This window comes from Carcharodon carcharias, chromosome 8 (assembly GCF_017639515.1).
Source record: "Carcharodon carcharias isolate sCarCar2 chromosome 8, sCarCar2.pri, whole genome shotgun sequence".
In the NCBI taxonomy this organism is placed as follows: domain Eukaryota; kingdom Metazoa; phylum Chordata; class Chondrichthyes; order Lamniformes; family Lamnidae; genus Carcharodon; species Carcharodon carcharias.
The window spans coordinates 128,053,582-128,069,894 of NC_054474.1; the positions used below are offsets into that span (position 1 = coordinate 128,053,582).

The 16,313-nt window shown below is 41.3% G+C and overlaps 1 protein-coding gene across 5 annotated transcripts in view; it reads right to left on the reverse strand.

Moving 5' to 3' along the window:
* paxx (PAXX non-homologous end joining factor) overlaps positions 1 to 14,739 on the reverse strand; it is a 35,471-nt gene extending 20,732 nt beyond the window's left edge. The window contains exons 1-4 of one of the 5 annotated variants that reach the window (XM_041192936.1): positions 14,470 to 14,739; positions 11,983 to 12,126; positions 4,032 to 4,092; positions 2,947 to 2,996 (exon numbers count right to left, since the gene is read on the reverse strand). In XM_041192936.1, the coding sequence (XP_041048870.1) occupies positions 2,947 to 2,996; positions 4,032 to 4,092; positions 11,983 to 12,098 (227 nt within the window). In that variant the 5' untranslated portion in view covers positions 12,099 to 12,126; positions 14,470 to 14,739. Of the gene's footprint in view, positions 1 to 2,946; positions 2,997 to 4,031; positions 4,093 to 11,982; positions 12,127 to 12,484; positions 13,194 to 14,426 lie in introns of those variants that run through there. The other 4 variants (XM_041192941.1, XM_041192937.1, XM_041192940.1 and 1 more) reach the window with 4 other exon arrangements.
* Between the last annotated feature and the right edge of the window lie 1,574 nt (positions 14,740 to 16,313).

Genomic DNA, 16,313 nt, shown 5'->3' on the forward strand with positions numbered 1-16,313 from the left:
GTAAGACTATAATTACTTACTACTGTAACAAATTCTAAAATTCCCAATTAACCTGATTCTCAATTACATATGCCTTTTAAGGTAACAGTCCAAAATAGATTTTAAATGTAAAAAGGAAGCCAGAAAATTATCACACTACCCACTTGACAGTGGAATTTCAAAAGTTTGTCTCCAACTTTAGTTACTAACACAGCACACTTTTGCAAAAATGGCTGGAGGCTTCCCAAAGGTTGTTTCACACACCCCTGTTAGATCTTACCTGGCAGCCCCAACATAGCCTTTCATTCTCCTTTATATATGTTTCTTTCTCTCCATTGTTGCATATGTCTTTGGAAATGCACTTTTCCTATAATATAAAACCTTTCATGTTGCCAATATTGTCAGTAACATTTGGGAAAAATAAACACACTGCTTGGCCTTGCTTATCTGGCTAGTTGTAAACATCCTAACATCCCTTTGAAATCTAAATAACTCCTTCATTTATCTAAAAAGGCAAATTTCCTTCACACCTTATATGCTAAGACAACATTCATGTTTACTCATTAGCATTTCAAGCATACTTCTACAACTAACATCTTTTGATAATTTCAAGCTTGCAGTCTACCTGACTCCAAATGTAATTAAATCACACAGACAAAACCATCTATTCTCACACCATAAACCTACTTTACAATAAATCAGAATAATATCATCTAATTATTATACTTTTGTAACAAAGTATATCCTTCCTTAAATATGGAGACCAGAATTGCACATAGTATTCCAGGTGTGGTCTTACCGAAGCCAATTGTAACAAGAGTTCTTAATTTTTATACTCCAATCCCCTTGCAATAAAGGCTAACATGTCATCTGCTTTCCTAATTGATTTCTTGCTGTGTTCCTGGTACGAGTACACCCAAGTCTCTCTGAACATCAAGATTTACAAGTTTCATGTTTTTAAAAAAATATTCTGCTTTTCTATTGTTATGACCAAATTGAATAACTTCATTTCCCCACACTATACTCCTTTCCTCCTTTGTTGCCCATTCACTTACTCTGTCTATATCTCTTTATAGTCTCTGTGTGTCCTCTTCACAGCTTGCATACCCACCTAGCTTTATATCATCAGTAAATTTAGATACACTACCCTTTTCCTCTTTGACTAAATCATTAATATCGACTGTAAATATCTGAGGCTCCAGCACTCCACTAGTCACAACCTGACAACAGGAAAATGTCCCATTTATGCCTGCTGTCTGCTTCCTGTCCATTAACCAATCCTCTGTTGATGCTAATATATCACCCCCAACTCCAAGAGCACTTATCTTTTGTATTAACCTTCTGTGTGGCACCCTATGAAAGGTCTTATGGAAATTCAAATATAGTACATCTACTGGCTCCCTTTATCTACCCTACTAGATGCATCCTCAAAAAACCGGAATAAATTTGTCAAACAGAATTTCCCTTTTGTAAAACCATATTGATTTGTTCTAATCATACTATGCTTTTCTAAGTGCATTGTTAAAACTTCCTTAATAATAGATTTCAGAATTTTACCGATGACTGATGTGCTCTATAGTTCTGTCATGCCAGGAGTCAGGAAAAGATCTTTATGTCACAATGTTACTTTCTGAGGTTTTGCAATGCATTTTTAGCTTTTCTGTTTATCTCATCTGCTTTCCTCCTCTTAATTTTAATCTCTCACTGGCTCCTCTCCCTTGGCTTAGACACTTCCTACACCCAAGCACGACCCCAAAGTTTCAGTTGATTTGTGGTTAAGCAAGTGCCTGAGAGCAGGTGCTGCAAACTCCCACTTGTTCAGGTGCCAGCACAGCTCAGTGGATATCAGTCTGAATCAGAGGGTTGGGGGTTTAAAGTCTGCTCCAGGGACATGAGCGCATAATCTAGGCTGACACTCCATAGAAGTACAGAGGGAGTGTTACATTGTTCAAGGCAAAGTCTTTCGGATAAGACATTAAACCAAATCTGCCTTCTCAGGTAAAAGACCCACCACACTATTCCCAGTTATTCCCAGTGTCCTGGCCAATATTTAACTCTCAATCAACATCAGTAAAGCAGATTATCTGGTCATTATCACGCTCCTGTTTGTGGAGCTTTTTGTGCGCAAAGTGGCAGCTGCATTTCCTGCATCACAACAGGGACTAGACTTCAAAAAGTACTTCACTGGCTCTGAAACACTTTGGGGTGACCTGAGGCATTGAAAGACGCTATATAAATACAAGTTTATCAATTATTTTTTCTCTTCCCCCTTGTGACCTGGCCCAGCATCTCCCAAGCACAGTGTGGTTCAGAGACTGGAGCCCCATTGATTATACAAGACTGAGCTGCTTCCTACTACCCAGGGTGTGTTGATGCCCCAGTTCTCTGTGCCACTTTTATAGATAGAAATGCTTTTAACCACAAGACCTATTAATGCTGAGATGATGCCAGTTCCACGGCATCATCCTTCTCCTCCATGTTCTCAACTGGTAAAATGTTTGTCGAGACAGTTTGCCTGGCATCAACAGTCAGAGCCCCAATGTAGGTGAGTAAAAGCCACCACATGGAAGATTCACGAGAAGACACATTGAATGCTGGTGGTCTGATCGAGGTGTTCAAAATGTTAAGAGGGTAGTTGCAGAGACACTACTTTCTCTGCTGGAGAAGGACAAAGGACCAGGGTCATAAAATTAGAGCTAGCCATTTAGGAGCGATATCAGGAAGTACAAACTGACTGGTGGAAATCTCCCTCAAAAGGTTGTGCTTTCTGGAGCTTTCAAGATTGAGGTGGATTTTTGTTGGATAAGGGTATCAAGGGTTATGGAATTGAGAAAAGTAAATGGAGTTGAGGTGCAGATCAGCCATGAATGACGGAGCAAGCTCAAGAGGCCAAGTGGCATACTCATGATCCTATATTCCTCAGTCATCATCAACTCTCCTTTTCCCCAAGGAGTAACAGTTACATACCTGGTTCTAGAGTGGTAATCTTCAGCAGTTTTCACCCCATGTGTGGATTTCTGTAAAAGAAAAGTAAATATTGAAATCTTCCAAAGTGCAAAGTTGAGTTTAATGACAGTGCATTGGAATGCTGGTAAATCAGGCTACAGGAGATGAAGCCAGATTAAATTGGTGGGAGAATGCGGGAAAGCAGTCACACGACCATTAAACATCCCTCAGACATCACAGGCATCCTGTAAACCCATCTCATCTGAAGGAGGTATTTGGGTCAAGAGAAACAACAATGAGTGAGCTGGGCAAAACTAATAGGATAATTTATTAGGAAAGAGCAAGAGTGTCAATATTCCTCTTTGTTGCTGCACATACTAAACTTTCACACAAATTAACCCTTCCACACAATGCAGGTTCTCAAACTTGTGACATGCTGTCATGCAGAGACACTGAGCAGAGGACAGGCTCTGAAAGAGGGATAGTTAGAATAAGAGATATGTGAGGGCCATACACACCAACAATTCACACCGAACAACTGGACTCTGCTCTGTCTTGGAGCCACATACAGTGATTTACTCATTTTTAAGCCAATAGAATCTGTCTCTGTGTGACAGCTGCCTTGGCAATGATGTGAGACCATAATTCGAACATTGGCCTCTCTTGTTCTTCCCCTTAATACCCAATAGCATCGATCATGGTGAGTTGCTGTTGCTGTTTTATAACAATCGGGATGTTATCAGCAAAGCATGATGAGTCAAGGAAAGTGTTCCAGGAAGCAAGTGTGACAATTACAGGATATATAGGAATTAGTGGAGAGACTCCAGAAACTTGTCTGATGGGGCCACCTGGTGGTCATCACCTGGAGCTACACTAACAATTCACACAACACAATTAAAAAGGAAATGTTGATCCAAAAACATTACCAAAAATCTTGACAACAGAAACTAAGGTTCATGGATCAGAGCTGTGCACTTTATGCAAGGTTTTTGCTAGCAAATAATTATAAAAACATATGACCAATTTTCAGCAGCAAAATAATACATCAATGCAATGATTCGATCAAAGTATTCCAATATTGGAAAATTAGCAGCTCTGCTACTCACATGTTCTTCCAGCTTTTGTGGACTGAAACCTGTACTCCAAACATCCACAACATTTGTAACACTGCAAAGAAAAGAGAGATAGTAGCTGTCAGTACTGTATCTTACCGAGTCATATACACAAGAATGAAATGAGAAGCTAGATTTGGGGGCATAGTGGAGCATAATGAAAGTCCTTCAACTCAAGGGCTCCATTCAGTATACAGCTCAGCGTATTGGGCTATAAGTCTCCTCTGGCAGCTGTAAAGGTTCAAAGTGAGTGTGCCTGAACTGGATGAATGGCACATGGCTGAGTTGAGTGCACAGTTGCTTCTCAGTTAGAGTCCAGAGTCCAGATGTAAATACACAGTCCAGGTTGGCGTCCCACTGCAATATTGAGGGGGTGTTGCATTGATGGAGGTCCGAATCTTTAAACCGATACCCCCTCAGTTAATATCCTGTCAATTGCATTGTTAAGGTTAAGAGAAACAGGTGGTGAGTATTAATTGTCTTTGAGCACACATAAACAGAGGATAGCTGGGGCACTGGGTGGAGTGGGGGGAGAGATGTGAGACTGAACAAGTCAATAAACTCTCTCAATAAAGAAAAGTTCTCTGTCTTGGTCTCAGCTTCACCCACCAGCTGGGATCCTATTAATACCTTCTCCCTGTTCAGGCGGACATCAAGAATCGAAAACTCGATTTAAAGAAGCGCAAGGAATTTCTCTGCTATTTTGACTCAACACGCTGCTCTTTGTGGATATAGTAGATATTGAGTAGTTACTGTATTGGTCAAAACAAAAGCAGACATGGCACATGGAAAAATAATTAGCTGGGCCAGAATTTTCTGGAGCAGGGTATCTCACGATGTTCGTGATTAGAGTTCATTCTGCACTATTTCACACAAAAGTTTTTGATGCTGTAAATGGCTCTAAATGTGAACTGATAATGGCAAGGCAAGAGGAACCAGGATCTGGGACCTTAATGATTGACAGGGCCAACAGTACATCTCCTTAAACAGTATAGTTCAAAGATTGAGAAAGAAAGAGAGGGGGAACTGAGAAGGAGGGTGAACTAGAGTCAAATCAGGTAGAAAATGATAAAATAAAGAGGGGGAAAATGAATTAAGATAGAGGGAGGAGAAAAGAGATGGAATGAAAAAATAAGAAATATAATTTAAAGAAGCTGACCTTTTCAAAATCACTAGCAACAATTCATATGTGTCCATATACAGCAAGACCTGGACAATAACCAAGTTTGGGCTGATAAGTGGCAAGTAACATTTATGCCACACAAGTGCCAATGACCATCTTTAACAAGAGAGAATCTAACCATCTCCTCTGACCGTTAATGGCATTGCCATTGCTGAATCCCCCACTATCAACATTTTGGGAGTTACCATTGATTAGAAACTGAACTGCACCAGCCATATAAATACTGTGGCTTCGGAATAGGTCAGTGGCTGGGAATCCTACAGAGAGTAACTCAGCTTCTGACTCCCCAAAGCCTGTCCACAATCTACAAGGCACAAATCAGGAGTTTGATGCAATACTCTTCACTTGCCTGGATGAGTGCAACTCCAACAACACTCAAGAAGCTTGACCCAATCCAGGGAAAACAGTCCGCTTAATTAGAACCTCACCCAAGACAAACACTCACTCCTTCCACCACTGCTGTTATCAGCTTGCATTTAGAATCAGGTTCAGTACCAAAGCTGCAGTGGCTAACACCTACAAGATGCACTGAAGCTACTCACCAAGTCTCCTTTGACAGCACTTTGCTAACTTGCAACTTCTACCACCTACAAGAAAAAGGGAATACCACGACCTGCAATCTCCCCTCTAAGCCACTCACCATCCTGACTTGGAAATATATCGCCGTTCCTTCACTGTTGAACTAGGACTCCCCTCCTAACAGCACTGTGGGTGTACCTATGCCACATGGACTGCAGAGGTATAAGAAGGTGGCTCACCACCACCTTCTCAAGGGCAACAAATCCTGGCCTGGTCAGCGATGCCCACATCCCGTGAAAGAATTTAAAAAAAAAAAATGTTTTGGGTCTGTGACTTTGCGTCTACAAGGTCACAGGCTAGAAACATTAAATCTGGATCCCTCCCCACAGATGCTACCAAACCCGCTGAATATTTCCAGCATTTTCTGTGTTTATTTCAGATCTCCAGCCTCAGCAGAATTTTGCTTTTGTACAGCAATATTCATTTGTGTCAGTCGTGTCTCAGTTGGCAGCACTCCTGCCTCAGAGTCACAAGGTTCTGGATTCAAGTCCCATTTCAAGAGCTGAAGATAAAAATCGAGGCTGATATTCCAGTGGAGTACTGAACTATAGGAGGTGCTGTTTTTCAGATTAGATGTTAAACCGAGGCCCTGTCTGCCCTCTCAGGAGGTAAAAATCCCAAGACACTATTCCAAAGAAGAACACGGTGGTTATCCCTGATTACCAGGCCAATATTTATCCCTCCATCAACATCACAAAAACAGATTAACTGATCATTGTCAGGCTGCTGCTTGTGGGAACTTGCTGTGCACAAAATGTCTGCTGCGTTTCTACATTACAACAGTGGTAATGCTTCAAAAGTACTTTGGAAGGTCCGTTGGTCATGAAAAATGCTATATAAATGCAAGGCTTTTTAAAAAATTACTCAAAAGAATGATAGTTCAGAATTTATATTGTTAACTTTCTAGGCCAGAGAGGTTGAATGGCAGTAATTAAAATTATCACATTGTTAAAAAGGGCACTTAACGCTATTAATTAATGGGCTTAACCTTTAGTGGCATGTTCGGTGAGAAGGTCGAGATGTTATTTGCATGAAGCAAATGTAGAGTGAGGTAAATTAATCAGTGCGTTCTGGAGATTCCCAACTCACAATATATCTCTTAATGTCCTAGACTTTCTGGCCGATTTGCACATTAATCATAGCATGCACTGTTATAGTTTCAGTATGTGTTAAATAAGAACAGAACTTGCATTTATATAGGGCGTGTCACAACCTTAGGACATTCTGAAGTGCTCAACAGCCAGTGAAATACTTCTGCATTGTAATCACCATTGTGATACAGGGAAATAATGCAACTAATTTGAGCACAACTGAGCGCCACAAACAGCAATAAGTTAAATGACCAGATGGTCTGTGCTGGTTGAGGAGTATATTTTGGCCAGGATATCAGGAGAAGACAGCCATGTGGTCTTTTACACCCTCCTGAGACAGCAGATGGACAGGCCTCAATTTAATGGTTCACAGAAGTTTCAGCTTAGATTTTGCAATCAAGCTGCTGAAATGTGGGTTATACCCTCGACCTTCTGAATCAGAGGCTCAAGTGCTACGACTGAGCCAAGGTTGATTCCTAAGTGCTTTGAGGTGTTTAAATGGCATAATAGGGCAATAATTAGCAGGATTATTTTTCTTAATTCTGTTTATTCCTCAAAGAATCCAGCTAAGTGTGATTACCTCTAAGTCTATGCAGGTGGCTGCTTGTGCATTGCCTGCCTCTTCAATCAATAATTCTGCCAACTCTGTGAAATTATCTTCAGTATTTTCTCCATGACTGGGGAGTCTATCATTCTCTTGCTAAAATTACTGCCATTTGCTGACTTGCCACTTCCAGGCACAGCCGCTGTATGAATGGAGCTCCTCATTTATTAACCACAGCCATTCATGCTCATTTCCTTGAGGACTCTAAGGCCTGGTCCACTTAGTCAGGTGCCTACACATATTCCAGCCTTTGAACATCTTTATTACACTTGCTTTCCTGACCTCAGTGGAACCATTCCATCCCTCAGACACACCAAGTCTTCAGTTGTGAAGAATTAATTTCAAATGCCTGCCTTTCTCCATAATAGTGAAAATTTACACCATCAATTATATTTCAGCATAGTCACACAAGAGGCAGGGAGGAGTGACAGAGATTATAGCAGAGAGGGAGGCCATTCAGACGCACTGTGCTTGTGCTAGCTCTTTGCCGAAGGCTATATATCTCCAATTTCCCTGCACCTATTCTGATCATAAATGTTAAGTGTACATCAATTGAATGTTAATTGTATTCAGGTGATGGGTAGAAATTGGAGACTCCTGCACTCATATATAGAGGAGCACCATTGGGACCTGTTGTAGAGGGTGTTGTATGTAGCAGTTTTGTGTGATTAGGAGATTAAAATAGTTCACAAACTTCCACCTGTATTTTCTGTGTGCTTTAGTCTGGCCTGTGTCTGCCCCACTTTTGTGGCTATTTCTGTGGTCAGGTGTCTCTGAAGAGGGAGCATGTGGTGTCCACTGGTATGCTTGAGGCCTTCTGCAACTAGTGGAGACTGCAGGGGCTGGAGTGCATTGTCAGCCCCAAGAACACCATTTTAGTTTAGCTAGCTAAATTTCCTTTTGAAATTTTATTTTTGTTACAGTTCCCCACAGTGGCTGTCACCACTTCTTATATTTGTTCATTGTATTGATTTATTTTTCAAAAGAGTGTAGATAGAGGAGCAGGGGTGTCCACTTGAGGTCTTCTGAGACTGGCGGACACTGCAGGGGCTGGAGTGCATCATCCATCCCCAAAATGACCTTTTAATTTGATTTGATAAGTTTCCTTTAAAAGTTTTGTCTTATTACAGTGCCCCTTTTAAGGGGCTGTCAATTAGTCCATTTTTTTTTAAATTAGTACTCAAAACAAGAAAGTATAGAAGAGCAGAGGGGTGTTTGGCCTGACTGTCTGCCCCTCCTTTTGTGGCTACATTTGTGCTTAGATGTCCCTGGAGGGAGAGCACATGGTATCTGGTGATCTGCTTAAGACCTTCTGTGGCTGGTGCGCAGAGCAAGAGCTGGAGTGTATCATCAGCCCCCAAACTGCCATTTTAATTTAATTTGTCAACTTTCTTTAGTTATGTCTTTTTGTTACAGTGCCCCTTTTAAGGGGCTATCAATTGGCTAATTAGTTTGAGTATAAAGAGAGTTAGGCCCCTTTTTAAGGGGCTGTTAATTTATTTTGGGGTTTAAAAGAGTATATAGAGGAACAGACAGAAGGAAAGGTTTTATTTGGTGGAGATGTGTGGTATGTAATGTGTGTCTCTAACTAAAAGCTTGTAAGTGAAAAATGATGAGACTATTCTGTCACCTGACTAAGTTTTAACAATAATGGAGGTGGAGAGAATGTGGGTAGATAAAGATGGGAGTGGAGGAAAAGAAATTAGAAGCAATTCAGAGCTCAGTGAGAAGGCAAGGGGGACACTGATCCTCTGGGTGTCATGTGGACCTGCACCCCTCCCCCTCCTCTGACACATAACTACTGTAACTCTTTCGAGTCATAACTATTGTAGTAAGTGGCTAGTGATAGTGACATCAATGATTCTGGGATCGGTGGACCAATAAAAAGGGGGAACTGAGTAGGCAGCCAATTATCTTAACGTGCTTTTGAGTGCCTTCTGTGGCCAATGTGGAATTGTGTATCTACATGCCTTTTCCATTAAGTTATGATGCAGGACAGGGGGGAACTGGGGGAGCAGAGAGGATGGAATATTTTATACCTGGAATGATCCCAATTGTAAGATTGTGGTATTTTACATTTTGCTTGGCCTGATAAGATTTAAAATGGTAGAGCCCCATGGGGACAGCTGTCCTACACGTAATTTCACAACAATTGTGTGATTTTCAAACTAGGTGTTGCTACATGCAGATGTGAAACCTGGAGTCCTGTGGGTGCTCCTGTAATTCTCACATGGGTATGAAATTCCTGTGGTCGATATTAATTATGTTGGGGGAGCAGGGTGTGTGTGGGGCAGGGGGGTAGGGGGTGTGGGGCACAGGGTGGGCAGGGGGTGTGCGTGGCACTGGGGGGAGCGGGATGGGGTTTTAAAAGCGTGTCAACCTTTACAGCAGGTTCTGAAAATGGAAGAGTCTTTGCAAGTGTGTCAGATTTACAGAGCCCACACGAGCATGCATTAATCTTCTTAGATCGTCCTCGCGAATGTGCCAATGTTTGCACAGCACTCTGAAAGTATGCCAAATCTTTGCAGGTGGCTCATGCATAAATATTTTCAGGCCCTCCTCCCACACAGAACAGCATGAAGAGCACTGGCATTCTCCTGAAGCTCACCCCCAGCATGCAGCTAAAAAAACAAAATGCTGAATTATCTCATCCTGAAATTATCCCCAGTCTGCGTTCCTTAAGATCTGACAGGAGTGTAGTTGTGAAAACTTTGGATGTGGTAATATCATTTTAACATTTCTGAAATTTAACTATTTTACTTAAAAATGAATTATGTAAATCATTTTGAGCATAGCTGCTACATAATTTAATGTAGTTAATCTCAAAACTAATAACATTACCACCTATCCAGAATTAGATGGGGCAGTCTGATTTTCCTGTGGTGAGCCCAGAAGTTTCTACAATGATAACTGGACGCCAGAGAGTTTAATTTTTACATTAATCCATTTCCGAGTTCCTTCTGTTTCATATATTCATTATTAGTGAGTTACTGGGGTTGTTAGCTATGATCATGGTATTGTACAGCAGAGGAGGAGGCCATTTTTGCCCATGCAGCCTTTCCAGTTCTTTGAGAGAGCTATTCAATCGGTTCCAAACCCCCTGTACTTTTCCCATAGCCTTGCAAATATTTTGTTTTTTTCCTGTATTTATCCAATGTCCTTTTGAAAGTTATCATTGAATCTGTTTCCACCACTCTAACTAACAATGCATTCCAGATCATGATGTTGGCTGTGTTAAAAATGTTTTCCTCATTTCGCTTCTGGTTCATCTGCCAATTACCTTAAATCTGTGTCCTCTGGTTGCCAACCCTTCTGCCACTGGAAACGGTTTCCTCCTTGTTTACTTAGCAAACACCTTCATAATTTTGAACAGCTCTGTCAAATCTCCCCTTAACCTTCTGTGCTTGAAGGAGAACAATCCCAACTTCTCTGTCTTTCAATCCTGGTGACATTCTAGTAAATCTCTTCTGCACTGTCTCTGAGGTCTTAACATGACCACAGCTTGAGCCTTGAGGTGACCACAGTGCTTCAGCTGGGGCCTAGCCAGTGTTTCAGAAAGCCTTAGCATAGGTTCCTTGCTTTTGTAGTCCATGCCTCTACTAATAAAACCTTTTTAAAGGTCTCTATTTGTCCTGTTACCTTCAAAGACTTGCATACATACACTCACAGTTCACTGTTTCTGAGCCGCTTTCGTATTGTGCCATTTATTCTATATTACATCTCCTCGTTCTTTCTACCAAAATGAGTCACTTTACACTTTTCTGCATTAAATTTCATCTGCCATGTGTCTGCCCATTTCACCAGTTTATCTATATTCTCCTGAAGTCTGTTTCTATCCTCCTCGTTGTTAACTATTTTCATACATATATATGTGTGTGTATATATATATATATATATATATATACACACACACAAGCAGCATTCACAACACCAACTATTACCCCATAGTTCTCTGTAGTCAGGTTGCTTAGAGTTACTGAAGTTAAATTGGAGTTTCTGAGGTTCATTGTTGCCGACGTTTTGAGGTAATTAAGAGTTATTGAGGGTATTGGAATCACTGAAGACTTTTTGTTATCTGAAGTAACAGCCAGAGAATTCTTGACATTTTTGGTTACTGGGGTTACTGAGGTTGGAAATCAGACACCTGGGGTGTGCCTAATTTCTAAAACATTATAAACTTACAGGAGTGTTTTCTTTAAAGTGACAAAAAATCCAACAGGCAATCTGTGTACTTTTTAAGTGTTTGGCTTGGTGTTATAGCTGAGTTGTACCAGGCATGATGTGATGTTTGGAAGCCTCCCTAGGGAGGCTCATACTTCTACTCAAGGTAAGACCTGACCCCAGAATTGTACTGTAACTTCCCATTAATTGGCAGCAGAACAGGACATGTGAATGGGTCTACAACTATGCCCTAGAATCCCCAGTACAGCTAGCACTGGCCAATAATGTCTTTGATTGAAACTGTTTTCTTCTCTCTTATGGCCTTACCACAGGTTGAAGCTCTGAGGGCCAGGGCGGGTATAGCAAAGGTACCTCTGGTGATTTTGAGCGAGGGTGTGGATATGCAGAGACCCTATGGAGGGCACTTGCTGAACTGCTTCCATCTTCCAGAGAGGTGATTTCTTGAAAATTCTGCACATATGATAAAGCACAGTCAGTATTTTCACATACAAACACACAGTATGGACTGTAATGTACAATAAATGCCAAAGTAATACAGACTGTAACAATTTTCACTGTATGGTGTAACAAATAAACCCAAAATAGGTAATATACACTAAGTACTAAAAGTCTGAATATATTGTAAACACTAACACAATACACCCTGTGGTGTACATCATATATTAACAAGCAGTACATACTGTAATTACATCAATACTGAAAAGACAAATAATCTTGCCAAGGACAAAATTAATTCTCACTTGGAGAATATGGGTTAATAAAGGGCAGATAGCATTGATTTGTTAAAGGCAAATCATGTCTGACTAACCTGATTGAGTTCCTTGGTGAAGTAACAAAGAGGATTGATAAAGGTAATGCAGCAAATGTTTGTTATATGAGTTTTTTAAAGGCATTTGATGATGCAACACTTGGCAGTGTAGCAAATAGTGAACAGGATGTAACAGACTTCAGGGGGACGTAGACAGACTGGGGAAATGGGCAGACACATGATGGTTTAATTTAATGTGAATAAGCGTGAAGTATGTACTTTGGGAGGAACAATGTGGCGAGGCAGTATAATGTAGATAATACTATTTTAAGAGGGGAGCAAGAACAGAGGGATCTGGGGATTGATATCTTGCAAGTGGCAGAACCACAGTTCAGAAAGTATATGTCACACTGGCTTTGTAAACAGGGGCACCGAATACAAAAACAAAATTTCACAAATCACTGGAGTACTGTGTGCAATTCTGGGTACCATAATTTAGGATGTCAAGGCTTTGGAGCAGGTACTGAAGAGGTTAACCAGGATGATATCAGGGATGAGGGAATTCAGTTATGTGGAGAAATTGGAGAAAACTGGGATTGTTCTCCTTTGAGTGGAGGAGGTAGGGGTGCCCCTCATTGGGGTGTCAAAATGATGGAGGATGTTGAGGAAGGATGTAGGGAGAAACTGTTTCCTCTGGCAAGTGGTTGCAATCAGAGGTCATAGAATTGAAAAAAAAATTGTCAAAGGAACTACAGGAGAAATCACAGAATTGTTACAGTGCAGAAGGCCATTCATGCCATTGTGTCTGTACCAGCTCTCTGAATGAACAATTCACCACTGCCATTCCCCCGCCTTCTCCCTGTATCCCTGCACATTCTTCCTTTTCAGATAACAGTCTAATTCCCTTTTGAATGCCTCGATTGAACCTGCCTCCACCACACACACAGGCAGTGAATTCCAGGTCCCAACCACTCGCTGCATGAAAAAGTTTTTCCTCAAGTCACTTTTGCTTCTTTTGCCAATTACTTTAAGTGTGTGCCCTCTCGTTCTTGATCCTTTCATGAAAGGGAACAGTTTCTCCCTCTCTACTCTGTCCAGACCCCTCATGATTTTGAATACCTCTTTCAAATCTCCTCTCAACCTTATCTTCTCCAAGGAAAACAGTCCCAACTTCTCCAATCTATGCAACTGAAGTTCCTCATCCCTAGAACCATTCTCGTGAATCTTCCCTTCACCCTCTCCAATGCCTTCACAGCCCTCCTAAAATGTGGCACCCAGAACTGGATGCAACACTTCAGTTCAGGCCCAACTAGTGCCTTATACAAGTTCAACATAACCTTCTTGCTCTTGTGCTCTATGCCGCTATTAATAAATATTAAAATAAGGAGATTTATTTTCACAGAGGGTTGTTAAGATCTGAAACACTCACTCCAACTGCAAGAGTGGTGAAAACAGACATCATAGTAACTTCCAAAGGGAAAACAGACGTAAACTTGAAGGGAACTGATAATGGAGAAAAACTGGGGAGTAGCATTGATTGGATAGCTCTTTCAAGGTGCCGGCACAGACAAACAGGCTGAATGGCCTCCTTCTGTACTTTAGGATTCTCTGTTTCTGTAATAATATGGATGGTAATGTATAGGAAGACTAACTGGGCATATCATATATATGTAATTTAAACAAATACTATAAAAAAGCAATCAGGTCACATAGCATATTGTACAGTAAATACTGTAACATAAATACTGAGCAAATACTGCAACGGAAGTACTGATGGCTAACACTAACAAATATTGACAGTATATATAGACAGTAAAATACTGTAATGTATAACTAAATATAACATTCATAGTTAATAACGTAAAACTATGTGGTATAACATACAGTAAGCACTGTAATACTGACTACTGTATAACTATATAAATAATATTGTATAATTGTGTAAAAAACTATAACATTCAGTAAACACTAATAAATACTGTTGAACTAAATACTGTAATACCGTTAATATTGTAAACAGTAAATATAACAACGTTTTAAAATACTTTGAGCGACAAGTGAAGGGCTGAGTCTGCTCTTCCGATAAACAATTACAAGGCTGATGTTCAGATATTTGGGTTTCACAATCGTTAATGATCGTAAGGTGTGTTTTAAAATGTGTGAGAATGTTTTTTTGTTCTCATTTCTCCATTTCAGTAGCCTGGTTAACACTCTCGTGTGTCGCAGTCACTGACTCAGGGTCCCAAACTGCACTAACAAGCAGCAGTCCCTCTAATGGCACTGATACTGACACCGACCTCCTCCTGTGGAGGGGAAGTGCTGGGCACCGAGCAGCCCAGACACCAATAAAACTGAGCAAGAAAACTCTCCCAGAAAAGTTCGAGTACTTTTCTTGACAGCACCACCTAGTGTTGTGGGAGTAGTGCGGGAGGCAGGTTTTTGTTTAAATTCCTCATTGTGCGATCCTCTGATTATATCGACAATGTCGGAGCGCAGAAACAGGGCATTAGCTCCATCAGCCAGGCTGGTCTAATCCCGCTTTCCTGCTTGCTCCATATACCCTGGCAGCCAATGAGGGTTTCGGAGGTAATGTTACAGGGCTGGGGTGGGGGTGGGGGATGAGGGGGTGGGGGGGTGTTGGGTGCTGAGGGGTGGATGAGGGGAGGGATGGTTTGGGAAGAAAAGCCAAATCTGGAGGAGATACCCTGGCTATGATTGGATAGGGAAGGGTTGAAGCAGGTAATGCCAGTACCACTGATCTGGATAATGAAGAATAGGTGTTGAAGGAAGATCACAAAGGCAGAGATGTCTTTTATGAAACAAAAACAAAAATAGCTGGAAAAACTCAGCAGGTCTGACAGTACCTGCGGAGAGGAACACAGTTAATGTTTTGAGTCTGTATGACTCTTCAACAGAACTAAAGAAAAATAGAAATGAGGTGATATATAAGCTGTTTGAGGGGGGTGGGATAGGTTGGGATAGATAGAAGGCCAGTAATAGGTGGAGGCAAAGAAGAGATTGCCAAAGATGTCATAGACAAAAGCACAAAGGGGTGTTGCTGGTGGTGATATTAGCTAAAGGATGTGCTAATGGTGACATTAGGGGTAGAAAGCAGGACGAGTAAGTTACTGGGGGCGGGGAAGGGATTGAAATAGGCTAAAAGATGTAGATAAAACAATGGATGGAAATAAATTAAAAATAATAATAGCAATAGGTGGGAAAAGAAAAATATATGAAAATAATATATAAATTATTAGAAAAAAATCGAACTCCAGCATGATACCACCACCAAACACATCTTCCCTTCACCCCCACCCTGTTGGCATTCCGTAGGGACCATTCTCTCTGGGACACCCTGGTCCACTCCTCCATCACCCCCTACACCTCAACCCCTCCCACGGCACCTTCCCATGCAACCGCAGAAGGTGCAACACCTGCCCCTTTACTTCCCCCCTACTCACCGTCCAAGGGCCCAAACACTCCTTTCAAGTGAAGCAGCATTTCACTTGCACTTCCCTCAATTTGGTCTACTGCATTCACTGCTCCCAAAGTGGTTTCCTCTACATTGGAGAGACCAAAAGCAAACTGGGTGACCGCTTTGTGGAACACCTTCGGTCTGTCCGCAAGCATGACCCAGATCTCCCTGTCACTTGCCATTTCAACACACCACCCTGCTCTCATGCTCACATGTCTGTCCTTGGCCTGCTGCAATGTTCCAGTGAAGCTCAACGCAAGCTGGAGGAACAGCACATTCTCTCAGTTACACCTCAGATACTAGAAACTATCTACATGACACTATTTTGAGGAAGAGCAGGAGAGCTCTCCTGGTGCCCTGGCTCACATTTATCTCTCAATCAATACCACAAAAACTGATATTTGCCCGTTGTTG